Source organism: Callorhinus ursinus, unplaced genomic scaffold (genome assembly GCF_003265705.2).
Source record: "Callorhinus ursinus isolate GAN/ISIS: 27379988/994484 unplaced genomic scaffold, GSC_fseal_2.0 scaffold20, whole genome shotgun sequence".
Taxonomy (NCBI): domain Eukaryota; kingdom Metazoa; phylum Chordata; class Mammalia; order Carnivora; family Otariidae; genus Callorhinus; species Callorhinus ursinus.
In genome coordinates this window covers 13,908,328-13,935,938 of record NW_027397082.1, presented here as the reverse complement: position 1 = coordinate 13,935,938, position 27,611 = coordinate 13,908,328, and the positions used below count along the sequence as shown (strand labels likewise).

Below are 27,611 nucleotides of genomic sequence, written 5' to 3'. Positions count from 1 at the left end.
GGAACTGGAGGGTATTATGCTGAGCAAAATAAGTCAGTCAGAGAAAGACATGTATCATATGATCTCAGTGATATGAGGAATTCTTAATCTCAGGAAACAAACTGAGGGTTGCTGGAGTGGTGGGGGTTGGGAGGGATGGGGTGGCTGGGTGATAGACATTGGGGAGGGTATGTGCTATGGTGAGCGCTGTGAATTGTGCAAGACTGATGAATCACAGACCTGTACCTCTGAAACAAATAACACATTATATGTTAAAAAAAAAAAAAAGAAAGAAGAAGATAGCAGGAGGGGAAGAATGAAGGGGGGAAATTGGAGGGGGAGATGAACCATGAGAGACTATGGACTCTGAGAAACAAACTGAGGGTTCTAGAGGGGAGGGGGTGGGGGGATGGGTTAGCCTGGTGATAGGTATTAAAGAGGGCACATTCTGCGTGGAGCACTGGGTGTTATGCACAAACAATGAATCATGGAACACTACATCAAAAACTAATGATGTAATGTATGGTGATTAACATAACATAATAAAATAAAATTAAAAAAAAAAAGTCTCCTGCACTGAAGGAGAGAGAAAGCCATGGCGGGGAAATAAAGTTGGCAAAAGAGGGAGAGCATGTATGCAAAAGAGGGAATGGATGCCTGAGAAGACAGTGAGGATGGGACACAAGGGAAGAGGGAAGAGTGGAGGATTCTGTTCACAGGTGAGTCTGAGGAGTTGCCACCTCATGAAGATTCATTCTAAGAGACAGCGCCTTTTGCCTGAGGATTCTGTTTGCCATCCGTCGGTGCAGAAAAGCATCCAGCAGAGTGAGTACTCGCGCCGAGGCGAGGATCTTAGCTGGGAGCCTTGCCGCAGCAGCAACAGTGGCTGTCACAGAAAATCGGAGGAGCAATGCTTACACGGAAGAATTAAAAGTTCCCTTCTCCTGGGCCAGGACAGTCACTGGCCTGCCGACACCAGCACAGGGCCCTCCTTGGTGCTCACTGCTGCATCTCATCAGTGGTAAACGCTCCAGGATTCATGGGGGATTGCCAGCTGTCATTTCCATATCGCTGGCCCACCTGAGCAGCCACAAACCGTCTCAACAGCCAAAAGCATTGGCCAGAGGGTCACGTGACGGCTGCAGGCCATTCTCCTCCCAGCAAACGCCCCACTCCTTATTCTGATCCACGCCCTGAGACAGGGAGTACTCTAGCCCCTACTCAGATTAGAAGCTTATCCACAATTTTTATCCAGGATGATTTCACCTTCATTCTTTCCTGGAAAAACAGAGAGAGCAGCAGAAAGGCTGGTTTCTGCCTATCTGCTGATCTCGAGATGTCACAGTCAAGAATGAGAACCCTACCAAATTCCAGGTAAGCCTTAATTCCATTCACTGAACTTTGACATGTAATGCCAATGAGTGGTATTTCCCTTCGGGAAAATTCATTAAATTCTCAGACTTGTGGTTTGTTAGCTACATACCAGCAAGGACTGTTAAGGCTTCTTCCAGCTCTACAATGACAGAATTCACTGGGTCCACGGACACAGGAGGTGCTTTTTGGTCCCGACCAGGACTATGGTGATATCACCCTAACTGGTCTTCTTGCTTTTGACTTCATATTACCACAGTTCATCCTAAAATTGCTACCAGATTAACCTTTGTAATCTATACCTCTGAACACACTATTCCACTGACCAAAATTTTCGCAAGGCTCCTAATTATGAAAACAAAACTCATTCTGCCTAGCAAACAGTAAAAAACAATCAAGATCAGATTCCACAAATATACACAGAATTAACTTTACAAAATTTTAGTTTCAGCCAAATGGACACATTCTCAACCACATAAACACAGTTTTTCTAACTTTATATTATCGTTTATGACATTCCTCTTGTGTGAAGTATGAAGTGTGACCCTCCAAACAGAAATATGACATAAATCCTTTAAGGTCAAGGTGAAATCATTTCATAAGATCGCCATCTCCTGAACTTTGGGCTGCCAATTTCATATAATTCATCCAGCTACTTTAACTGGGTATCTATTTATGTGTGAATGAGGGCACTGACTTTTTGGCCTCTCTTAGACTACCGGTGAACTCACGTGCATTTATCTTCTCTTCCCAGATGGACTGAGTGCTCCTTAATAAAGTTATTTTAGATCAACACTGAGCCATGATGAGCACCTAAAACAGATGTGGGGCCTAATGTATTTTTTTTTTTTTTTAATCTCATTGGACACGCACCTGCTAGTATACTGATCCATACAAACGTATCTTAAGGCAAAGAGAGCCAACACCAAGTACTGTGCACAAGTCCATGGCTGAGTTCGGGCCACAACTCAGATGTCCTCTCCTCACTCCTCCACAGTTGTCCAACTCTGACATTGACTGTGGGAGGCACTGTTGGAAGTGCTGGGACATGAAGGGTTACATTTCTGGGCATCTCCTCCAGCACAACTGCAGAGATGCATAGTTTTCCCTTAGGCAGGTAAATCTGGCCCTCCCTATGCCTCTGGCATCAGGGGGAACATTAACCAACTGTCAAATAAAATACAATAGCCCAGTGGATTAAATGACTACTACTCTGTGTCCTGAGCTGCTCAGCCTCACCTCTGGTAACTGCACCATCTTGGACCAGATGCACAGTGGCTTGACTCCAGGAATGGAATTGTACATTCTGCTGAAAGGGTAGGCAGGCTGCTTAAGAGGAAAAAAATACTAATTGTAAATCTTTTCTATTTTTAGGCTCAATGTGCATTTTATTTGGCAGTAAGGGCAGCGTGAATAAAATTCCAATCCTGAGAATTTTAATTTTAATTTGCTTCCTCCAAAATGCCCACGTCAGTAGAGACCTTGGAAAGTTACGTCCACCAGTCCCCTCCCTTCAGGAAGAACCCCACACATCTACATCTTCCCAACAGAAAGAAAACCTTGAGTACCCTCCTCACTCACATTTCTTTAAATACATGAAATTTCTAGCATAAGATTCCTATAAAAATAATTTGCAGGATAACTACACTGAATCATGCACTTCACAAAGAGTATTCCAGTGTTGCACCTATTTTCCAGTTGGCTTTTATGGCTAGAGTCTGATATTTGCCTGTGAATCTTTTATTTAATTATATTTGCTGTTGCTAGCCTTACATTCTACCTGAAAATGTAAGTTTTTTAAAAGCAGGAGCTAAAGGTATTTTATAGTGCATCTGTAGTATAGAGTACATAATATGTATCCCATAAAATACATATACATATCTCACACACCCACATGCACACACAATCTCATTCGATGCTTTCTTGAAAAGTAGACTTCTCCTTCAATGCAACCACCAAGAGCAGACAAATCCTGACATTACTTGACTCTGAATAATACTATCTATGGACATTATTATGGCTCCTCTGGCCATTTCTCTCACTGTTTTAGCAAATCCCTAGTTAGTGCTCTTCACCTTTTCAGGGTTGTCCTTCCCTATAAGGCTCTGAGAAAAGCCCTGAGCCCTTTATCCAGAAAAACAATCACATCTACACATGCACAAAGCAGTCTCAAATTCCATGGATGTTGGGAGCTCCTCATGGCCTGCAGCATCTAGGTTAAGAACTGCTTCTCCACCATGTCTTCCTCCGTGTCAGGCTTTTCCCTTATACGCTGTTTCAGATGTTGACACAGCTCAAGCAAGCACCCTGAAATCCTCCTTGCTGCCCCCTCACCCCCTGGCTCAGAGTTCAGGCCACTGCACAGAACAAAAGTCACCACCGAGAAGAAATGTAGAGATAATTAGCTAGCGGCCTGTTCCCTGGAAAACCGTGCACTGTTGTCTCAAACAAGGTAATCACGCTCACCTTTTGGTCTTGGCTATATGCCAGAATCCAGTCCTCTTGCTTGGGGTGGAAAAGCAAGCTTTGGATGTAAAAGTTCAGCCGGTACTTTTGATAGGTGGCCCCTTCATCCGAGCTGATCAATAAGCTGCTCTCAATCTCCGGGTCTGTGAGTAACATAATCTGCAGCCAAGAATTGTTGGGGAAAGAAAACAACAAAAAGTTAAGTTTACAAATTTACAAAACTTAGAAACAAGTTAAATTTTTGGAAAGAGAGGAAAAAGGAGCAAAGAATGTTTGGTCAAACAAGGACCTTGACTTTGCCAGTTTGTTCTCCTGGACCAACGCCATGAAACTATTAAAAAACAAACAAACAAACAAACAAACAAACCTCAAAGAGGCAGACAAGGTGCCAGGAAGGAAGAGGGCACAGAGGAGTGCATTTTAGTTTCTTCTACGGGGCTCCTTGTTTTTTTCCCCAAGGTTATTTCCTTAATCTAAAATATGTCCCACTCTTTCCCTAACCCCAGTCCTCTTTCGTATTGTGCCTTATCTACTTTCCATTTTGGAGAAATAAAAGAGCAAGGCTTGTCATATCTGTTGTGGTTAAGGTGGAAAGAAACAAATAGAATGGGCTCCACTGGTTTTTCTCTCTTACCATAAGCCCTCTTACTTACATCAACACTATCCCCATATGTTATCCTACCTTCAGGCTGATTTTCTGAGTCTTGACTCAAAGGCTGGGCTTTCTAAAGCCTTCTCTGGAAATTGTATAAAGGCGACTTTGTCACCTTTTAACCTATTTTATGATTTCCTTTTTTATTTTGCTTATCATCTATATACTCCCTACTAATCCATGAGGTCCATGAGAATAGGGATGTTGGATATTTCTCTTTTTCCGCCCCACAGGTATATTCCCAGCAGCTAGAGTAACACCCAGCATATTTTATAGACTCCATAAATATTTTCCAAACGAATGAATAAGTAAATAAATGAATGAATGAAAAGAGTTTTCAGAGTCGTCACACGGAAGTAGAAAGACGCCCAGAACAGTCTGAGCGGGTATGAAAGGGAGCACCTTGGAAAGAGTAGCCGGGTGTCCTGCTCAGTCTGTAGCCTACTGACCAAAGAATATGCTTTAAATGTGGACACATTTACAGCTTCAGATGCTTTGTACTTTCTTGTCAGGACGGTTAACCATGGCCAGAGCAATGGAAACCATCCACAACAGGAACAAGATGGAGGAGCTGCCCTGGAAACTGCTTTTTATTCTCTCATTTTATGCCTCTAGGAATGTGTGATAAAGTACCTCATTCCTGACTCTCCGCAGGTCTGCTTTCACTCAGTCAAAATGCTCACCTAATGTCTCCAGACAGGTGGCCTTAATGTTACCCACTGACTTCTTCCCCATCAACTTATTAATTGGCACTTTCTGAGTTTGGTTTGGAGAAGCATGAAAGATGTGCTTAATGTGGGGCCGCATGAAGAGAAATCGCTGCAGCCCAGGTTTAAAGATTGCCAGCTAAGGATGCGGCAGTTCCAGGAAAAGAAGAGAGAGGGAAGAAAAAAAAAAAAAGAGCCATGTCATAAAAGATCCGCCTGCCAGACAAACACACAGGGCTTTCTCAAGCATTTGGAGGCAATCACATTAAAACCTCAGAATAGTTAGTGTCATCTCTGAAAGCAGTGTCCTGTCAGTGCAAATGGCACATGAAGAGCGCACACCAGAAACACGCAGACTGAACTGTGTTTATGTAACCCAGGATGGATTCAAGGCTCCTTGCCACTCCTTCAACCTGCCCCTTTGTGAAGAGGAGAGCGGGACGTGGTGAGTAAGTGGAATCCTGGCTGTCAGCCGCACTCTGGACAAGATGAAAAGCACACACGAAACTGGAGACTAATTGCCTCATTCCATGTTCCAGTGAAGCCACTGTCTACCAACCAAAAATTGTGACAGGGTTACATAGGTTTCTCTGTCTCTCATTCACTAAGCAGACAGTGTCCGCTCATCAGATGGCTGAGGCAGAACCACCAGGTAATCTACTAAGTACAAACTCATGTCCCTTCATTAAAATCTAGTGTATGCATTAAACAAGGATGTTCAGATGGCTCCTAAATTCACAACAATACTTCTAGGTGATTTCATATTTATTGGCACATAAAAGCTGTCATTTTCCAAATAACAAATAAGTTATCAAATGATCACATTGCTTTGTGTCTCCAGCCACAATTAACAAGGATATATAACAACCTTTTGGCACTATGGCCAAAAAGTCCTTTCCATAATAAAATGAAGCAGTTCAATTTTATAGAGCATCCATTGTGTCAGGCAAGGTGATTTTTTCCCTCCTCTGATTTTCTAGTTCCCTGTTAACCAAAATATGTTTTCCTTTATTCCCATGAGTGAAGATTTCACCACCTGCTTCTCCTGGCAGACTATTTCATCAAAATAAAAACAGTAGTTCCACAGAATATCCTCAAATAAAGCTGATTTTCATGTGTCATCTAAAATATTTTTGATACTCATATGTGCATATGTGCTCCAAGTCAGCAGACTATATGAGATCTTCTGCTTCCAGATAATACTAGATGAGGGAAGGTAGAATAACACAAATATTTTCAAACATATGGATACTTAATATTGAATAAACACTCATGGCTTCCTTTTTTATTCTGAGTGCTGAAAATATGTAGACCAAAATCTCACCTTCACTCTATAGTCCTCACCTGAAACCCTTTATCTGAAAATCTGACATTCTGGAAATGATGGAAGCTGTCAGGAAAGTCTCCCTGTCAGATTTATAGATGGATCTGAATTACACAAACCTTCCAGTGGTTCCTCTCTCAAATCTCTGCTCAAATCCACACAAAACAAACAGGTCAATCTGGATCCATTTTTATTTAGCCATTTTTTATTGCACAAACTTTGTAGGACTGCCAGCAGAATTCAAAATAAAAGAAAAATAAATTGCTCGTGACCCTCTTCCTTCAACAAGTCAAACCATGTGTGTGCTCCCCTCTACTTCTTTATTCACATCTCTATATAATATCATGGATGCATTGTTTTTTTTTCCATTTAATGTTATGACCCATGTTCATTTCCAAATGAACCATAAACACACAAATGCATGTACACACGAGTACGTACCATTGTGTACAATGTATTTCAATTACTTAATCACAGCCTTCAACATAATTAGGTTACAATCAGTGCAGTGGTTGAATGTCAATAAGTACTTAAATTATTAACTCAATAAATGGAATTTTATTATTTCAGTCTTTAAATTCAAATTCTTTAGTAATTTATTCCTAAATAAATTAGGTTTGTTGTGTCCTTTTTTTTTTAAGATTTTATTTATTTATGTGACAGAGAGGGACACAGTGAGAGAGGGAACACAAGCAGGGGGAGTGCGAGAGGGAGAAGCAGGCTTCCCGCTGAGCAGGGAGCGTGATGCAGGGCTCGATCCCAGGACCCCGGGATTATGACCTGAACTGAAGGCAGACACTTAACGAATGAGCCACCCAGGCACCCCTGTTGTGTTCTTTTGAAGATTATTAAAAGTAAATAAGTTAACAATAAAGAATTTCAACAAGATCTAAACAGAAACTGTGTAACCTATCTGAGCAAAAGAAACAATGTAAAAATAAATGTGATCCAATCTTTAGACGTAAATGATGTCATTTATAAATAAAGTCCTATCTTCTCAAGACGGTGTTCTCCTGGGAAATATTATCAAAATAGTACCTTTAAGTTAGGGAATACTCCTCAAAAAATAACAGATTACATTTCTTAGACATGCTCAATGATCCCTGGTTTTGCTGGTTTACTCTGGCTCTCTGTCCTATTCTGGCTTTGCATGCTTAATCCTCTGCATTCTAGAATATGATCAGGAGAGAATTTTAGGAGGACTCTGTAAAAGGCATGAATCTAAACTTTGCACAATTCCTCAAGTGAGCTCTCTAAGAAGAGGGGTCTTTGGCATAAAGCGTGGTCCATAGTAGGTCCGTCCATCTTTGTAAATAAACAAATGAATGAACAAATCAGTAAGTGAGTGAGTGAGTCCTCTTCATACCTGACTTTGGCTGAAAGCAGTCCATGGACCCTTGTGACACTGAGTCTGAGTTCTCTGGAACAAATCCCTGCTGTTGTACATGGAGGCAAAGGAGGGCTGAGACAAGGGGAAGAGTGTGTCTTCAACAGGAAAGTAATTATTCTCTGTTCAGATCAGCCATGAGTGATTAGAACCAGTTTACTTATGCCTTGCAGGGTGTGCAGACACTGCACTGACTGCATCTGCCAACGAACTGTTTTCCATAGCAAGTCAATAATGGCGACACAGGCTCCAGCCACCCAATCCTAAGCAATCATTCATCATCCACTTTGGGAGAAGGAAGAAACTTTATTTGCTTTTCCTAGAGGTGACAAATGAACATGAAATGCAATTTATAGATTTAAAATATGTCACTTCTCCCTTTTTTTGGTATTAGTCCTTCTGACAACACAGTGTCATCAGAAATTAAATGCATCTTTACTCTCTTTGACTTGATCCAGATTCAACATACAGCTACATGATGTAATTCTACGAAAGGTTGCCTGGCAGTCTTCTTTCTGATCCTTCCAGGTGCCTACTGAGGACATTCCTCCCTAAGGAATACTGCTACTATTTAGTTTTCCAGATTCTTTTCCTAGTGTGTTGTTCTTGGAATTCTGCCATTTACCTCTTTAGACATGGTGGGAGTTAATAAGGGGCAGCTTCACCACCTCCAGGAACATACCTTTCCCTACCATTCCTTTGGTCCTAAATCACAGAGTATTTATTTTATGTGTTGTTCATTACTTGTTTGCTCATTTGTCTACCCCTTGTCATTCATGGACTGTAATCACAAAGAGGTAATATGCTAGGGATATCTCTCTTGCTTTGCTTAAGGCTTAACTCAGATCCAGATGCCTGTATCATAGGTGCATAACAAATACTTTCCATAATGATAATGACAATGGCAAAGAAAAATATCAGTAGTAGCAACTGGGCACTCCAGTTATCTAACCACTATATTTAAACAAGAATCTATCTATAAACACTATAAGAGGCTATTTGTAAACCTCTCACTTCAATATTAAAAACAAATTAAGTAAAATTGAATGAGAGCAAGTAAATAATTTGCTGATCAATGTAGGTGGAAAACCTGCTTATTCCCAATGTGAGGCTTGAGCATTTATCCTTCCCAGATGAGCAGAAGGTGAGAGCAATAAGTGCTTATCAATTGGCTACTATTTGGAGGACAGTATTAGGGAAAGTTATACAGGATCCCAGAATGACCCAAGAAAAGAAAATCACTGAAGTACAAACAATAGCAAGAAAAGGACAAGCAAGTGATTAAATAGGAAAAAAAAAAGTTCAAATAAGTATACACTGATAGACTCTGTAGAAAGGTGGACTCAGTGTGCAATCACTTGTCCTAAATCCCACTCCCCCCTCCCCCCCAAACTCAGTGAAGCTCATCTAATGCACAATCCATGTTCATTAACACAAAATCAGGTCATTCAATATCAAGAAACCACAAGAACGTCTGGGCAACAGACCATCTACTCCTGACCTGAAAGCTGATTCAATGAAATTACAGAGAAACTTTGGCATTGTATTCTAAAGAGTTCATTGTGTGAGATTACTTTTAAACTTTTTTTTTTTTTTCCTCTTAATGCTGACCCAAAGGCTTTGACTCTTTAGGGAAGAAAAAGAATTTTCAAGAAGTATGTATTACAATTTCAGTCCTTCACATGTCTCTTACTAGCCCTGTCAGAAAACTGCCTATTAATTATTACATAACAATAAGCTATACTCCTTTTGCCCAACCCTATAGAGTACACAGAAAAAGAGTGAGGTTCACCATGAATTAGAGTGTATGGGTTACACTCCTTGGAACACAATTCGATAAAGAAAGCTTTAAAAAATGTTGGCGGGGATGCGGAGAAAGGGGAACCCTCCTACACTGCTGGTAGGAATGCAAACTGGTGCAACCACTCTGGAAAACAGTATGGAGGTTCCTCAAACAGTTGAAAATAGAGCTGCCATATGACCCAGCAACTGCACTACTGGGTATTTACCCCAAAGATACAAATGTAGGGATCTGAAGGGGTACGTGCACCCTGATGTTTATAGCAGCAATGTCCACAACAGCCGAACTATGGAAAGAGCCAAGATGTCCATCGACAGATGAATGGATAAAGAAGAGGTGGTATATATACACAATGGAATATTATGCAACCATCAAAAGGAATGAGATCTTGCCATTTGCAACGACGTGGATGGAACTGGAGGGTGTTATGCTGAGTGAAATAAGTCAATCAGAGAAAGACATGTATCATAAGACCTCACTGATATGAGGAATTCTTAATCTCAGGAAACAAACTGAGGATTCTAGAGGGGAGTGGGGTGGGAGGATGGGTTAGCCTGATGATGGGTATTAAAGAGGGCACGTTCTGCATGGAGCACTGGGTGTTATGCACAAACAATGAATCATGGAACACTACATCAAAACTAATGATGTAATGTATGATTATTAACATAACAATAAAAAATTTAAAAATACTTAAAAAAAAGAAAGCTTTAAAAAGATTTCTTAGGGTGCCTGGGTGGTTCAGTCAGTCAAGCGTCTAACTCTTGATTTTGGCTCAGGTCATGATCTCAGGGTTGTGGGATTGAGCACTGAGCACAGAGCCTGCTTAAGATTCTCTCTCTCCCTCTCTCTCTGCCCCCCACTCCCACAAAAACAAGGTTTCTTATTTCTCTTGGAACTACTGAACATAATCCTCTCCTTTGACTCAACTTAGACAATCTCAAACTAAAAAATAGCATTTCATGGTAAGTCCTTGCTTCCATTACTGAGGATGAAACTGACCCCTCTCACAAAGGAAACATGCTCATGGATATGGGAGGGTTGATCTGCAGGGCTGAGCATGGGGATCTCAAACTACAGACCAAAGCCATGACCAAATCCTAAACCTCACCCTAGTCAATGTCACCGTGAATGTGTGTACTTCTTCAGAGAAGACAAAGAAAGAGTGTGTGTTTAGTGAAGGTCATTCATGTCAGGAGAAGAAGGAAAAACAAACTATAAATATATACTATAATCACAAGAAATAACACGGGGCCTGACTCCAAAGATGGATTTGAGTTTCATCTCTGCTATATATCAGTTATGCCACTTGAAGAGCTCATAGCTCACTTAATCTTTTCATGAGCCTGTTTTCTTGTTGAGAGTAGTGATACTATAAAAATGTTTACATTTATTAAGCATCTGTTGTATACCAAACACTCTACTAAAACTTTAAAATATTACTTCATTAAATTGCTTAAAAATACTTCAGGTAGATATTATGTCCATTTGGCAGATGAGGAAATAAGGCTTAGAGAAATGAGGCAATTAGCTCAAGGTCACACAGCTAGTCAGTGCTAAAGCTATCTACGGCATACACTGCACCGGTTTATGTGTAGATTACATAAGATCATCTGTGTGAAAGCAATGCTGTTTTGTGTTAATGTTACTATCATTACTTCACAAAAAATGGCACATTTAGTACTATATGTTTTGCAAAAATGTGATGGTTGAGTTCAAGAGAGAGGAAGGGGAGGGAGGGATGGGGAGAGACAGAGTGAGAGAGAGAGAGACTGTATTGCAAATATCTCATAAAAATATTGCCTAGATGGGAAAAGCAGGTTAGTAGTAAGGAATTAGGTGCTAGGTAATGGAGACTCCCAATAACAAAATGACTGGTAAGATATTCCTAAAGAAATAAAGAATTTTCTGGCTCTAAAAATTTTTTGCCTTTAAATATAAATCAATGAAATCAAAATACCCAGACCTGCTTCACACTCAGATTTTTCACAATGGCCCTGGCCTTCTTTTCCTCATCCTTCTAGCATCTCTCCTCCAGAAGCCTGGTTTTATGCTTTATCATAGGTGTGGGTTACAAAAATATGACAGAAATGAGCAAAAAGCTCTGATGTAATAATAGCACAGGTAGGGAAACAAACATTTCCTCATAAAAGAATTCTCCAAGAAATGTATGCTAAAACCAATAAGAGTCATCCCAGTGTAACTGATTTTCTAGGAAACAGATCATATGACTAACTGGCATCTAAAAAAGTCACTTTGCCTTCGCTTCTTGGCCTTTTGGCTAAGATCAAATGTAAAAAAGTCACTTTGCCAGAGAAATAGCTATTGTCATACTAAGGGGATAGTAGGGAATATGGAATATTCATTAATGCTTAGCACTGTATCATCTGGCTTTTTAAAAATGTCATTTTAGAGGAAGAGAATGATGGACAAATTTGAGAAACATTTTTATTCTTGCAGCCACTATGGAGACTGATTAGATACCTTGAGAATATTTGAGCTTCATTAAAAATCCCAGCATTATCCCATAGCCTCTGCTCAAACTCAATCAGAACACACTTCCATGGGCATTACAAGTCCCAGAGTAACTTATCTCTTAAATCCCCAAAGATCTATAAATGCCAAAAGGTAACATCATTTTAAAACGTTAGCTACTATCAGAAGGAGCGGCAATGCTGGGAGAGGCGGACATTCATCTTCTTTGCTCATGGGAAACTTTACAAGAAATGATGTTCATTTAATGATAAGAAATCTCTTTATTTCACCAGAAATGATAAAGGAGAAGAAGTGGGGAGGAAGAGAGAGCAAGAAAGAGAAGCTATCGGTATATTTCAACACTGATTTAGGTGAGGGACACACCATTTTTGGTTAAATCTCTAAGTTGTGCATTTGATTTTAGAGTTTGAATAAATATCAAGTTGAAAGTCAAGAGAATGAAAAGAAGAGCCCATAGGCATGAATCTATTCTAAAAATGAGTGGACAGAATGTATCCATAGTCTTCATTCCTTGCTTTACTTGTACCATCATCCTGACAAGTATGTTTTAGTTTTACTTACTTACATTAATGCTTCATGGCAAATGGGCAACTATACCAGGGTGGATCGGGGAAGATTAATGAAGTCTCAGCCACACGAGATCTTGCTAATGCATTTGGCTATTAAAGCTTTCCTGAGAAGACTGTGGAGACCACCAAAGGTTTCTCTCAAACAGGATTTGCAGATTAGTGAAGTGAGAATAGTCTCTGCAGCTCTACCACAAAGCTCCCAGGAAAATGGCGCTGATGGGGAACATCCAGGAAGAAGTAGCTCCTATTAACAAGGAGATCTGCTTCATGTCAAATTTTTTCTTAGTCCTTCAATTATTTAAAGACAGACACTGATCATTTCAAGTTGTTTTCAAGAGGCAGAAAAGGGTGAGTGTGCTTAATTGACATGCCCCTGAGTGTAATTACATTATCTGCTGCTTTTCCTCTATACTTTCCTCCTTTCCTTCGGTCCGAGCAAGTCAGAGCAGGTGATATAGTAGTGCGGTGTTTTAAGACGGTTTTTTTATTTTTTCATGATTGTGGTTTCTAGGTAGTTCTATATCTTGGGCTAATTGCATCTCAAAATATGCATCTCATAAACAGCAGAACTGATACAATATAGTAAAGAGAAAAGGACCTCTGTCCCACTTACTTATTGCTGTGTAACAAACTACCTCAGAACAGTGGTTTAAGCCAACTATTTATTTTGCTCATGGTTTTGTGGGTCAGGAATTCGGGAAGAGCCCAGCTAGGCAGTTAGTTTCAAGTCCACGTGATGTCAACTGTGGGGCTGGAACCAGAGGTTCAACTTCCAAGACAGCTTCTTCACTGATGTATCTGGCCTGGCCTGAGCCTCTCTCTCTCTTTCTACATAGAAGGGCATTCTCTCCATGTGGTTTGAACTTCACAAAGCATTGTGTTTTTATGATTCTTGGATTTCTTCATTGGTGGCTGGCTTCCTCAAAGTGTGAGTGTCTCAAGAGCAAGTATTTCAAGACTCACATGGAAGCTGCAATGCTTTTTTCCATTTTGCCACATTTGATTGGATAAACAAGTCACCAATTCTGGGCTAGGTGTAAAGGGAGGGGAAAAATAGACTCTACCTCTTAAGGGAGGAAGAACACATACACACGCATACAAAAGGGTGGCAAGAATTGGTGGCAGCCATCTTGGAGATACATGATGACAATGATGCTCTGTACTATTTCACTTAAAATTAAAAGGAAGCGGATATGATAAAAAGTTTGTTATTATTATTACATTCAGTATGAATTGCAAGGTCTTGTGATCATAGCATATCTGACAGAGATATGACTTCATGACTTGAAGTTGTCAGATTTTTCACTGGGTTTCAGCTACCTTAAAATTTTTGAAGGCTGTACATTTCTAATCTGATATCAATTCAAGGTGAACATTTATTGAAGACCAAGTGATTTTTATTGTTAGTCAGTCACAGAGACATCAAGAGACCCAAGGTCAGGGGCACCTGGGTGGCTCAGTTGGTTAAGCGACTGCCTTCGGCTCAGGTCATGATCCTGGAGTCCCAGGATCGAGTCCCACATCGGGCTCCCTGCTCAGCAAGGAGTCTGCTTCTCCCTCTGACCCTCTTCCCTCTCGTGCTGTCTGTCTCTCATTCTCTCTCTCTCAAATAAATAAATAAAATCTTAAAAAAAACAAAAAGAGACTCAAGGTCAAGAAATTCCAGGCTGTGGATTTTTAGGGTGCATAAAATATCCAGATTAAATTATAGAAGGATAAATGTGTTTAATGTCCATGAAAGTGTATATAATTAAGTCTTTATTAAGGGAGCCTATATCTATTATAATCCTATCATTTAATTAAGGATCTGATACTTTTTAAAAAATGGGTTTCTTAAGAACAAATAGTCCTTGTCTCTTTATGTTCACAACAAAAGCACCTATATCAATTACAATATAGCCTAGCAATTGAAAGCAGAATACTTACTGTTCCCTTGGGTCTTAAACAAACAAACAAACAACTGACTTTTAGGTAACCTTGGGCCAACAAAAAAAACAAAAGGCAATTTGGGTCTGAGGGTGAATGGTCATATGGTAAATGTGTCCCAGAAACATACAGATATATCAATTTTTATCATGGTGCAGGCCCATATAAAACCATCCAAAATTTTTATGTTTTTTTATTTTATATGCATCCTGCTATATAACTCAATTCCTACTGATACTATGCCAACCCTATAAAACACTCATCTGCTCCAAGTTACTACCAACGGGGAATCCACGCTTTAAGAAAATAACCACAAAAAATCAGCCTTCTTGACTATGATGGTATTTCATAGCACCCCTATTCAAAAGGAACAAAAGGGTTCTCAATAAAAAAAAGTGTTCAGGGGGTGCCTGGGTGGCTCAGTCAGTTAAATATCTGCCTTTGGCTCCGGTCATGATCTCAGAGTCCTGGGATCTAGCCCGGTGTCAGGCTCCCTGCTCAGTGAGGAGTCAGCTTCTCCCTCTCCCTCTGCCCTCCGCCATCCACTCATGAACTTGCTGTCTCTCTCTCAAATAAATCTTTTTTTAAAAAAGCGTTCAAAAAGAACAAAAATTTTGTACCTCTGCAAACAACATGATCTTTTATGTATCTGAGCTAGTATCATTTATGAGTCTTGTCATCACAACTGCTCAGAAGTTAGCACCCTTAACAATTAGACTGATTCTTAATCAAGGTGCTATCATACAATCCAATTATAAAAGTGCCATTCTATTTTGTGACTGTGCAAAAGCATTTTTAGACTGAGATTCATATATATGATGAGTCAAATCCACTGATAAAGATAGAATCATTTACAAAGTTGGCTGATGTTGATTTAGGAGCTGCTGTGACCATATGACAGCTCACAGTCAATTTGGCTTTCTCTGAATGAATCCTAGATAGGGTGAACATATGTCAGAGTTTGTCTGGGACAGTCCTGGTTTAGTCATGTTGTATCATCATAAATATTATTCCTGACACTCAAAAATGTATGGTTTGGGCAGTAAATTAGAAGTCATCCTTTATCTGAAGTCATTTCTTTATCTGAAATCCTCAGAAAAATTATTACAAAAGTAGGTAACTGGGCAAATTAAAAACAAACAAAATAAACAAGAAACAGTGATTACATTTAATGAAAGAAAAAAAAAATCTTCAAACTCACGGATAGACCCACACTTTCCTTAAAAGAATATACCAGGTATTATTGACCTTTCTCTGACCCCAGGGTCATGAAAATATATCTCAATTAATTCATGTTACTATGATATAGTAACACTTTCCGGAACTACTGAAGTGTGCTAAGCTCTCCACTGAACGTGAAATAGTTCTCCGAGGTCAGATCATTCTTCTTATCTCACCCCTGCAGCCTTTCCACTGTCAGACAGGCTCCTGCTAACCTAATAGAAACCTCTCTTCCATCTTCAATCTAAATAATTCTCCCAATGAAGGATTTTATTAAATTAGGGACACATGTCCAAAGTAAAGCCTGTCTTAAAACCCATTTGGGGTGCCTGGGTGGTGCAGTCGGTTAAGCACTGGACTCTTGATTTCGGTTCAGGTCATGATCTCAGGGTCCTGGGATAGAGCCCCACGTTGGGCTCCACACTCAGCGGGGAGTCTGCTTGAGATTCTTCCTCTCCCTCTGCCCCCCCCAATAAAAAGATACATCTTAAAAAAAAAAAAAAAGATGTTTTTCTAGAAACCATACTCAAATATGTGGATCATGAAGTGAAGCCTCACCTGTGAAACAGTGACTGGCTACTTCGCAGTTCTTAGATATTCTCGACTTAGGCTTGGGTGGTATGAGAATGACCAGTTCTTCTTTAGTATCCTCACCAATCATGGTCTTTTCCTCCAAAGGCCACACGTTAACTGTCGGGCTGCAGCTCAGTCTTGCTACTGGGGGCCCCCTCAACCCGGGTGCTTCCTCAATTCACAAAGAGCTGGTACTGGACCTAATTCCTTCAATTCAGAATAAAAGGATGAAGACAAAGAGCACCCCTAGTGATAGGAGTCCAGGTGTTTAAGCTACCGCACCGGTTTCTAGCTTTTGCTAAATATGAATGTGCCAAAGATACGATAATTTTAGTTTTTAATTATTCATCTTGCTTTAAAATTTAGTATTTCTCTTCAAATATGAGCAAGAATTACATGTATTCATTACCGTAAACTTTGAAAAATGCCCCAAAAAGTGCTTAGGGAAAAGAAAAGAAAAATCATTCAACCATCACTAGGCAGAGATAATTATCACTCGTGTGTTGTTTGCTTTCCCAATCTTTGTTTTTATGCAAATATAGATATACAGAAACATATATAGTTGGGGCAGGTGAAGAGAGGGGAGGAAAGGAGAGAGGGAGAGAGTGAAAAGAGATTTATAGAGTGAGAGAGTACCGTGTGATACTTTGTTTTTTAACCTGCTTTCCTCATTTTAAAACTATGCTGCAAACACTTTCCAGGATATTAAATATTCTCCTGTGTTATTACATTTTATTGGCTACATAGAATTTGATTGTATGGATACGCCACTCTGTAATTAACCCCTAACCGAAGGTGTCCAAATTTCACTAATATAATCTTATGACAAATGTATATTAATATTTCTGTCCATCAGTTATTAATCCTTCAAGTAATTTCCTCAAAGTAGAATTTATGGATCAAAGAACGTGAATTCTGTAAACCCCTGTGATTCATATCACCAAATGGCTTTCTGAAAAAGAGAGTATTAATTCATAGTTCCTCGGCAGGGCTTGGGAAGTACCTATCACCAACACGAGGTTTATTTTTTCTCTCTTTTTATAATGTTTTCTGAGCTGACTGGGGGAAAAAGGCATATTTTGCATCAATACACATTACTAATGATAGTGAATTTTCCGTTCCTCCCTTTCTGCCTTTTGTCATTTGTGTTTAGTCATTTGAAGATCCTCATTTGGTAGACTGCCAGTTCATATTTTTTCTCCATTTTAAATCATGATTGTGTCTCTTTTTCTTATTGATTTGTATAAATTGCCATTCCGACCTCATTGCTTGTTTATAAAAGTGCCTAATGTGTTTTTATACACGTTTATACATGTTTCCTGTCCTTATCTAAGTTTCTGGAAAAAGCAATGTAGTATTATTCTGCATATATTATATACACATACACATGGGTGACCTCAAGTGAGTATTTCAAGTTTGAAGACAAAGTTCCTAAGAGATTAGAAACTCTGCACTGCACAACATTTCCGTAATTGTGTTCCCCGAATAAAGAAGCTGCAAAAAAAAATTATTTCTCCATTTTTCACTATGCCATCAATTCGCAGGCAAACCTTTCTTGCCACCCATTTACTGCAAATTGTAAGATGTTAAAAAATAGTTCACTCACAAAGAAATTCAAATTGGGTAAACTACTATTTAAGAAGATTTTATACATCCATGATGTTTTCATTTATGCATGATACAGCACTTTACAAATGTGAATTAAGATATTCCAACTGGAAACTGAAGCAAACCTCAAGGGAGTGAAATTAGGCAGGGTGGGGTATGATGATGTCAAGATAATTTCAGAGCATTTTTGGCATTTCTATGGCTCACACCTAAGGACCTAGTTCTCAGGGCTGAATTCTCAACTTTAGACCACAGGATAAGCAGATCTCCTAAGCAGTGAGCATAAGCTTGAGTTGAATATTAACCAACTTTGTCTCAAACATATGAAATAATGTAAATTAAACAATTTTTCCTCTTTGATACAACTTACATTCAAGTCATACCTGAGGCACTAAATGGAACAGTATGATCTGTCTTATTTACAGGCTATTTCAATAAAAACACTCTCAATAATTAAAATTCTTACAATCCCTTTTCAGGCATTTCAAGAATAGAAAAATACGACTCTTGGAATAGAGTTGTGTTTTTTTTTTTTTTGAGGGAAAATTGTCACTGCTTGTGGGGTGGCCAGATGTTTTCCATTCAACCATTCATTTCTATTTCTTCTTCTCCTCCTTCTTTTTTTTCTCTCCAACTTATTTAGGTAGTTTCAGGTACCAAGTGATAGCTATTGTGCTTAAGACTAGGGAGTAAATGATGAATGAGACACTGAATGCCTTACAAAACTGAATTCTTCTACAGTCAGCTCTGATACAGAAATGGCAGACAAAATTCCATGGGAAGAGTACAAGTGCATTGGTACTGGTACTTACAAAGTAATGTGAGAACACAGAGGAGCACTTGTGTTCCAGTTCTTGGAATGAGGGAAGGAGCTACAGAACACTTGACACTAAAGAGGGTTTTGAAGGTCATGCCAGTATGTCACAGAAGGGACAGGGAGGATTTCATGGCAGAGGAGTCAGCAAACAAGGACAGAGAAATGTGAACAGGTGCTATATGTTGAGGTAAGAGCAAGTTCCTCAGTACAGCAGAGGATACCTAAAGCAGTCTACAGTCAAGTTCAAAGAGCTTGACTAGCCATGGAAAGGGATTTTGACTTAAATGACAAGAGAACCTATTTATTCCGAGCCATCCACTGAGGTTCAATACAGGAAAATACAGGAAATGGAAAGACCATAGCTCATTTAGGATGTTCACCTTGGAGGTAATAAAGAGGTTGGATTAAAGAGAAGAAAATACAGAATCAAGGAACTCACTTAAGAGGTTATTGCAATGGTTCATCGAAGAAAAGTTTGTCAGGAACATACCCAGACAATCCTAGACCAGATAAAAGTATCCCTAAAGTTGGTCGTTTAAGCATTTCCACAAGGATTCTAATCCACTGGGATTCTAATCATACCTTATAGTTATTTCCAGCTAAATTTATAAGTACTGGAGATTCTAAAAAGGATTTTTTAGAAGCACACCACTTGGGAAATTACAGCTAAGTCTGATAACCAACGCTCTTCAAGGATCTAACAGGAGGGGAGAATAAACATATGTCTCCCCAATTTAACACTTGCCAATGTAAATGAGCACATGTGCCTTTTCAGTGTTCAACAAATTCCTCAAGCCCACAGAATGTGGAATTGCCACAAAGGAAACCATCAGGATAAAAAGAATCATTTCAGTGAGAGACTTTTTTCCTTGGCCAGTAGCACAGTAAAATGCAGAGGTTAAAAACCCCTGGTCCAAAGCCGACTCTGACCAGCACCCAGGTTCTGTTTGATGTAGAAAACCTTAAATTTTCCAATAACATGCAGACTTACAGAGACCCTATTCCCAAATGGTCATAATCAACAAGAGCTTTAGAGCTGCCATCCCTGATAGAGGTCATATGTTTTCCAGTTTACCACAGTCCACATCATCCTTTGTTGCTTTCTGTTGGTACTTGTCATTAATATAAGAAAAAAAAAAAAAACAGCATAAACTCAGAGCTAAAATAAAAGAGAAGTACTGCATCTTTGTTGCTGTTCAAAATGGGACAACAACAGATTGAGACGACAGGGAGCACATTAGACACTGAGGATATTCCTCACTTCCCCCAGTGCATATGCTCTCTCTCATTTTTTCTTTCTTGAAATAAAGTGCCTGTGCTCAAAGAGTCCCTTGTCACTTAACTCATCTACAATTAACTGTTCAAACCAATAGGTATTCAAATTGAGACTCCTGTAGGTACTAGGAACACAGGCTTCACTTGGGATCCCAGCTGGGCTTCTTAGTCATGTGACCTTGGGAAACCACTTCTTATGTCTGATCCTTTATTTCCATGGCTATGAAATAGGGCTAAAAATGCCCTCTTCACAGAGTGGTTATGATGATTAAATGAGGCCAGAGCAATGAGCACAGCATTTTCTTAGCAAAGTTGTTGTAATACTTAAAAAAAAAAAATTGTTATATAAATCTGAGGAAAACTAGCATAAAGAAAAAAAACAAAAAGGTCCTTTCGTTTACTAAAGTCTCTAGAGAGCACATTCTGAAGCAAAACAAGGGAAGTCATGTGTAACATCTGCCAAATGTATTAGAAGACAGAGTGCATTTTTGTTCATGGAGCTTCTCAGAAGCAGGGCTCTGTGAATGCACCTTGGGAAGTACTGGTCTACCATCTACATTGCTGGCTCAGAGAAGACACATGACAGTTGTCAGTTCCCTCTTACAACTCTCTCTAGCTTCTGTGGCTTTAGATCACCCTCACTACTTTCAAATTTATCTGTAAGAACAAGAAAATAATCAGAATGGGAACACTGAGCAACAGATCAGGTGATGTTGTTGCTGGCTACAGATGTGGAAGGAAGCTGTGGTCTTGATTATCTTTCTTGTCTGGAGAGATGACTAATCTGCATCTATTCTGTGTCCTTAGAATAATGGACTTTTCTGTTATCTTTGGCATTTGTGGGGAACAAGATATTCGCTACATGTACTTGAGTTATCCAACATAAGGAAGTTAAAAAAAAGTTGCTACAACTATGGGACTAGGAAAGAGGTCCACTGTTCCCAATTGGGATGTTCTGTGAAGGTAGGGAACCTGCAGGAGAGGTCATGGGGAAAGGCAGCATATACTTGGATGGGAAACTGCGTTCCATTTCTCCCACTGTCTAGTTCTGGGGCACTGGGAAAGTCCCTTAACTTCTCTGAGCCCAAATACATCCTCTTAAACTGCTGGGTTGGAACAGAAAGATAGTTTCTAGTATCTCTTTTGGTTCAAACATTATATAATTTTTCTAGGGTGAAAGGTACATTCTAGTGAGATTATGGGCATATCAAATTCTAGTGAATCAAATCTTCTCTACCTATAAATGGCATTACCTTTTCCAAAAATACCATTCTTCATCTTTAATTGATCTTTTTCTGGTACTAAACCCTAGCATTGGAGTCTTAAATTCTGCCCTTAGTTAGGAGAATGTATAAGGACTGCCTGTTATTTCTAAGAAGCCTGTGCTGTTTCTTTGTGTTAAGTGAAGAACTGCCTAATTTACATGTTGGCAGTTTAGATTTTCTGAAATCAAGGTAAAACTATGGTACCAAAAACAGCCGAAAGAAGTTTGTGCTAAATGGAAGCTTTAAACTGTGGAAAGTTCAGCAACCTTCTAAATCTAAGATCACAAATTTTTAAGAAGATGTATATCTTCTTGACATACAGCATTTCTCACCAGTCCCTTTATCAAATTTGTTTTCTCCCTGAAGGTAAATTCTAGTGCTGCCTTCTACCCATAAGTCCCATCCCACCCAGGCTCAGTTGCCAATGATACGTATAAGATTATATTTACTTCTTTGAGCTAAAATGTAAAGGTCACTCTGTTTATTAAAGCTCAGCTTTGAGGCTAAATCTTTTTCTTCACTTTTCCTGGGGTAAAGGAGGGAGCGAGAGACAGAGAGACAAAGAAGCATGGGGAACAGAAACTTTCACTGATTAATTGATCTGAAACAGAGTTCCCTGGATCCTAACCAAATTTAATTTGGCTCATCCACAGTTGAACCAGAATTTTCACTTTGAACCAAGAATAAATCTTACATAGAAGAGATAGCACCTTTATTTTAATTTGATAACCACTTTTCTCACTGATATATCACCTTCTCTCTAAGAGATTCAGTAAGATTACCTACTGGGAAAAACAGTGCCATTTTGTTCTGGCTCTTTTTGTCTGCATCTAGTGCATCAAACACCTCTGCACATTTTGGAATTCATGGGCAATAGGATCCAACCTAAATTTCCATTTTTCAAATATAACATTTGGCTAAAGGATGTTTTACTCTAAGACTGATTAAAAAGTAAACTGCATGATGCTGCTAACTCTTGGGAATCTTGACCTGAAAAACACCCCATCTTTTCAGTTTACTGCACTATGCTTAGGTGATTTTCATGAAAACTGCACAGATTTTCTTCTAAGCTCTGAATACAACCCTTTTCCAATTTAGTCTCTTGCTGAGGAGGTTTTTCGCTGTACCAGAATATCTGAAAAACAGAGGATAGGAACAAACAACCAGGTGCATCCATGAATTTTTAAACCAGGTCTGTTGAAAAACATGCAAAACAAAACCCCTCCTATCACCCTTGGGGTAAAACATCAATCTGAATTATTATCCAATATCATCTCTGTTATGTGTCTACACCAGCCCCAGACAGATGGCCAGTTTGCTTTTACCACCTTCAAATCCATGCAGCCAGACCTACCCAGCTGATGGATCTCTCAGGCTGGGGTTCTGACTGAGTAGTCTGGATACCCAGGAAAATGGTACACCCCCAGAGTGGTGCAAGGATAGAGAAAGTAAAGCTAATCACACAATCCTCCAAAACACACACACATTTTTTTTTTTTTTTTTTTTTTTTTTTTTTTTTTAGAAAAAGCAGTAGGCATAGATTGGCCAAGAAGTAAAGCTACCTACCACACAAATAAAAAGTTTATTTGACCTTTTTTTGAAATATGAGGTACCATTTCTTAAAGGTCCTAAACGGAGAATTGCCTTTGGTCACCTTACTTTTCCATTTCCTGCATGGAAGCCTACAATTCCTAGATTCAGGCAAAGATCTATACAACCGAAGACAAAACCATTACATGCGTTTCCTCAAATGTTGCATTGGCAAAAGGGATCAAGCAGGCCTCAGTACAGAGCATGAGAATCATCTGCCAGCCCTATTTTGTTGCAACTTAACCCAGACCGAGCTTCTGATGGTGATGCACTGTTGCAACTGGATGCATTATCTCATTTGTAATTGACCTACAGTGAGTGGTGTGTCCCAACACTTTAGCTCTAAGCTAAGGCTCCAACCTCTCAAGCAAGAAATAATCTTATTTGTGAACAATTAAATGTACAGATAGGACTTGCATACCATAGGAAGTAATTGCTCACCTCCATGAATCATTTTGAAAATAAAAATGTATTCCCAAATAACACTTAAATAAAGAACATATGGATGCAAGCCTTCCTAAATGTTGGTATCTCTGTTTTCCAGAACATTTCTAAGACTATAAACACAATTATATACAAGAGGTTACCGTGTCTACGTGTTCTAGTTCACCAGTGAACCACTGACACCACAAACTGAGGGGCCAAAAAATAAATAGGTTGTAGGTCAATCTTGAGAAGAAAGAGAGTCCCCTCTGCCCTCAGCAGGCTGGGCTGGGTCCCTGTCCTTCAGAAGCATGCTGGATGTAATACCATCCCTGAGCTAACTGCTCGTGTTGCTGCTTTACTTGTGTGTCTTCTTTAGCAGACTGGGGTATCCATAGCCGACTTCGAATTTTTCATCTTCCTCTAGTGCCTTCTGCACAAAAAGTTGTTAATATATGGTGACAGAGTGGACAGAAACAGAATTTTATTTCGTATTTTAGGATAATTTACTCATTACTTAACTCATTAAGTTTTTAAATGGGCACTTAATATTCACATATTACTACACTGCCTGATGTATGTGCCATTGTTCCTAATTTTAAAGATAGCAGTTGGAACAAAGGAAGAAAGGGAAAAGAGGAAAAATCAGGGTGCCTGGGTGGCTCAGTCGTTAAGCGTTTGCATTCGGCTCAGGTCGTGATCCCGGGGTCCTGTGATCGAGTCCCGCGTCGGGCTCCCTGCTCGGCGGGAAGCCTGCTTCTCCCTCTCCCACTCCCCCTGCTTGTGTTCCTTCTCTCACTGTGTCTCTCTGTCAAATAAATAAATAAAATCTTAAAAAAAAAAAAAAAGAGGAAAATGAGGAAGAAAACAGAACAGGGAAGGAAGGCAGTGAGAACATCTCTAAATAGAATTGTCTAGGGCATTAAACTAAATCTCTGTATGTGTGTTATGTAGTAACCAGAAGTAGACTGTAATTTTGATTTTTTTATTAATTCACAGATAATATTAATAAGTATCATCAGCCCTTAGTATGTGCTATGATTTGTTCTAACAGCTTTATATATATTAACTCTTGTAAGCCAATAATTCTGAGGCAGCTCCTATTAGTAATATTTTACAGATTAATATACTGAAGCACAAAGAGGTTAAGTGACCAGCCCAAAATCACACATACAAAGTGGCCAAACCCAGATTTAATGTAAGCATCTAGCTCCAGAGTAAGGTTTCCACCCGTTATGCTATACAGTCTCACTGTGAATTTATAAGCATTTACTGAGCACACTCAGAGATCAACTCAGTCAGGCACATGAGGGATAAATATGTCTAAGTCACTACCTCATAACACCTTCTACCTTCAGTTCCTTTACTGAGTATATATGGTATTTTCTAAAATAGAAAGTAGCAACCCGAGATTAAAGACAAAATCTCAAATGGGGTATAGATACTGCAGAAGCAAAATGTTGGAAGATATTTTTTAAAGATTGTCTAGACATAGAAAGTATCATAAGGCAGTTAAGGTAAGCTTGGCCTCAGGGAGGATCTGCCTGGAGAGAAGGTAAAGAAAAGCATATAGATGCTCCGCAAAACTTGACTTTATACAATTAAAAAAAAATGCAGATGACACAGGGAGGAAAGAGCTACCCTTTATTCGGGGATAATCTCGTCCCTCTGATAAGGAAGCCTGAGCCACTTCTCTTATCACCTGATTATGTACATGGGCCTCATTGTCTGTAACGTAAGTTGGAACCAACCTAGAGCACAGATCTTGGGCCTAGGCCTTAGTTCATGAAAGTAAAATCACCTAGCTTGCAAGATTTAAAATGAGACACTTAACAATTGTGCCAGTAGATTAAAAACATGGTTTGAGAATGAGGGATAGTCTTCTTGATGGAACAGATTTAATGACACAATCATTCCTGTCAATGCCTTTACAAGGAAGTACATCTTACCGGATAAAAGGAGCACATACTTACATGAAAATATTGAACACTGGGGAAATATGCAAGGTTGGGGCACCAAATTTACTCATATATGTATTACAGTAGGGCTATATGCTCATTCACCTACACATGCACATGCAGAAACACATACAACCGTGATGCCTGGCAGTTGTCTGCACTCTCACAATACTTGGTGTGTTTGAATGGTTAGATTATGTCCTCTTGATAGCACGGCTGAAGGTTGTTCGTCAGAACCCAAGCTGTTCTGGCTACTGGTGACACTCAGTATCTCTGGTCCAACATCTATCAGCTCTTTAGGCCTCCTTATCTCAATGACACATCTTGGCTTATCTCCAGCTAGTATACTGTTTATTGATTGATGTGAATAAGGTAGGGAGAGTAGAACATTCTCTGAAAGTTATGAACAACTGATAAGAGAAGTTCTAAATGCAGCATCTGTAGAATTGTTAACAGCCAAGGGCTGCAATGAGATAAATTACTGTACAACTTCTCCCGGGCTCCCACTCTAGGCTTGCAGCAGAGAAGGTTTCCTCTTACAGTTGATTTCTACAAGGACATTTTTCATATCAAAATCTCCAAACATCTACTGTATAAATGATTTGTGGGAGTGAAACTGAAATGCAACCATTTAACAATCAGCCTATCTTGCAGGTTAAATCTGAGGAGGATATGGGGCCAATTTATGGAGACTATCATAAAAGGAGGGTATTTAGAAACCTGTTATTTCATTAGAAAGAGGAAGTCTGTTGGGCAAGGCACAGATAAGTCAAACAAACTGATGGGAGAGAAAGAGCGAGAAAATACTTGCCAAAATTGCTGCATCAAAGAAAATCTCTTATTCAAAAAAAAGGGGGGGGGACACTGTGCCCAGAGACTAATTCTGCTAGCTGCCATATCACAGCAGTAGTTTGGAAACATAAAAATTAACAACTGTGTGTATGGAAATAATTAATCCCATGCTCTTGGGGAAAATGTATGATGAAATGTTTTCTTTCAGAAGAAGATGGATGGCATCTTGGGATCTGGACATCTGGAAGCAATGCTGGAGGAGAAACTTTTAGATCAGTGATGTCATGGATACAGCCCGCATGTTTCTTGGATGCCATCTGAGACAAGAGATGAAGGAAGGTGTGCTAGCTACAGACACACCCCAAAACCCAAAAAAGAATCCTGTTTTAGGAAAGCAAAACATCCACTGATAGCCCTCAAATCCCATGGAAATCTAAGGTCAGGTAATATTATTCTCAAATTCTTTGTGTTTAAATCACCAGGGCAAAATCCTTTCCCAGAAGTCTCTAGTAAACCTTAGGTATTTAAAAAGTTTTATCAGTGGGAAGAACATCTTAGAGTCTCTGAAGGACAAGGTATGAATGTGGGAACACTTGAAATTCTTCAGGGTGCAGATTCCACCTGCCTCTTGGCCTTTTAAACCAGGACTTCACTGAATATAATGGTAATTTTTTTGCCTGGTGTTCGCTAATCTCAAGTCTTCATATCCCAGTATGCTTGGACTTGGACTCTTTGAAGTCCCTGATTATAGTCTTCATACGTACTTCTTCCTGTCTCATGCAGAGTGCATACTGTAGACTGGTGTGTCCACTAGGTAGTGGGGTTACGTTAGTTACTTTCTCTCAGACTTGGTTGCCTGGGGTTAGAAATGCATCCTCTTTTTCAGAGGTTGCTGCTTTGGGCTCCTAAATCTGTGCGCCTTCACTCCTGCCCTCTCTGACTCTCCAAATAAATGTCTGATCATGTCCATTTTCTGCCTGAAATTTCTAATGCATTTCCATCCTTTTCAGCATGATATTTAAACTCCTCGATATTGTACACAAAACCATTTATGATCTTACTCCCACCTCCCTCTTCAGCCTTGAATAACTATTCCCCCCATAAACTCAAAATTCTTGTCACAAACTGTCTTTGAGACCATGAGTGTTCTTTCTCACTGGTGTTTGACATACATACTTTTAGCTAGGCATACTTTCTCATCTCCCCTAATTCTTTATATTCTTTTTCTTATTTTTATTTATTTATTTATTTATTTTTAAGATTTTATTTATTTATCTATTTGAGAGAGAGAATGAGGGAGAGAGAGCGCACGAGATGGGGGAGGGTCAGAGGGAGAAGCAGACTCCCCACCGAGCAGGGAGCCCGATGCGGGACTCGATCCCAGGACTCCAGGATCATGACCTGAGCCGAA

General features: G+C 39.5%; 1 protein-coding gene across 5 annotated transcripts in view; it reads right to left on the bottom strand.

Moving 5' to 3' along the window:
• The window catches only part of SORCS1 (sortilin related VPS10 domain containing receptor 1), a 572,578-nt gene that overhangs the window by 199,264 nt on the left and 345,703 nt on the right, over positions 1-27,611 (bottom strand). For all 5 annotated transcript variants that reach the window (XM_025880696.2, XM_025880698.2, XM_073904224.1 and 2 more), the window contains exon 4: positions 3,817-3,975. In XM_025880696.2, coding sequence (XP_025736481.1) covers positions 3,817-3,975 — 159 coding nt within the window. The remainder of the gene's footprint in view (positions 1-3,816; positions 3,976-27,611) is intronic.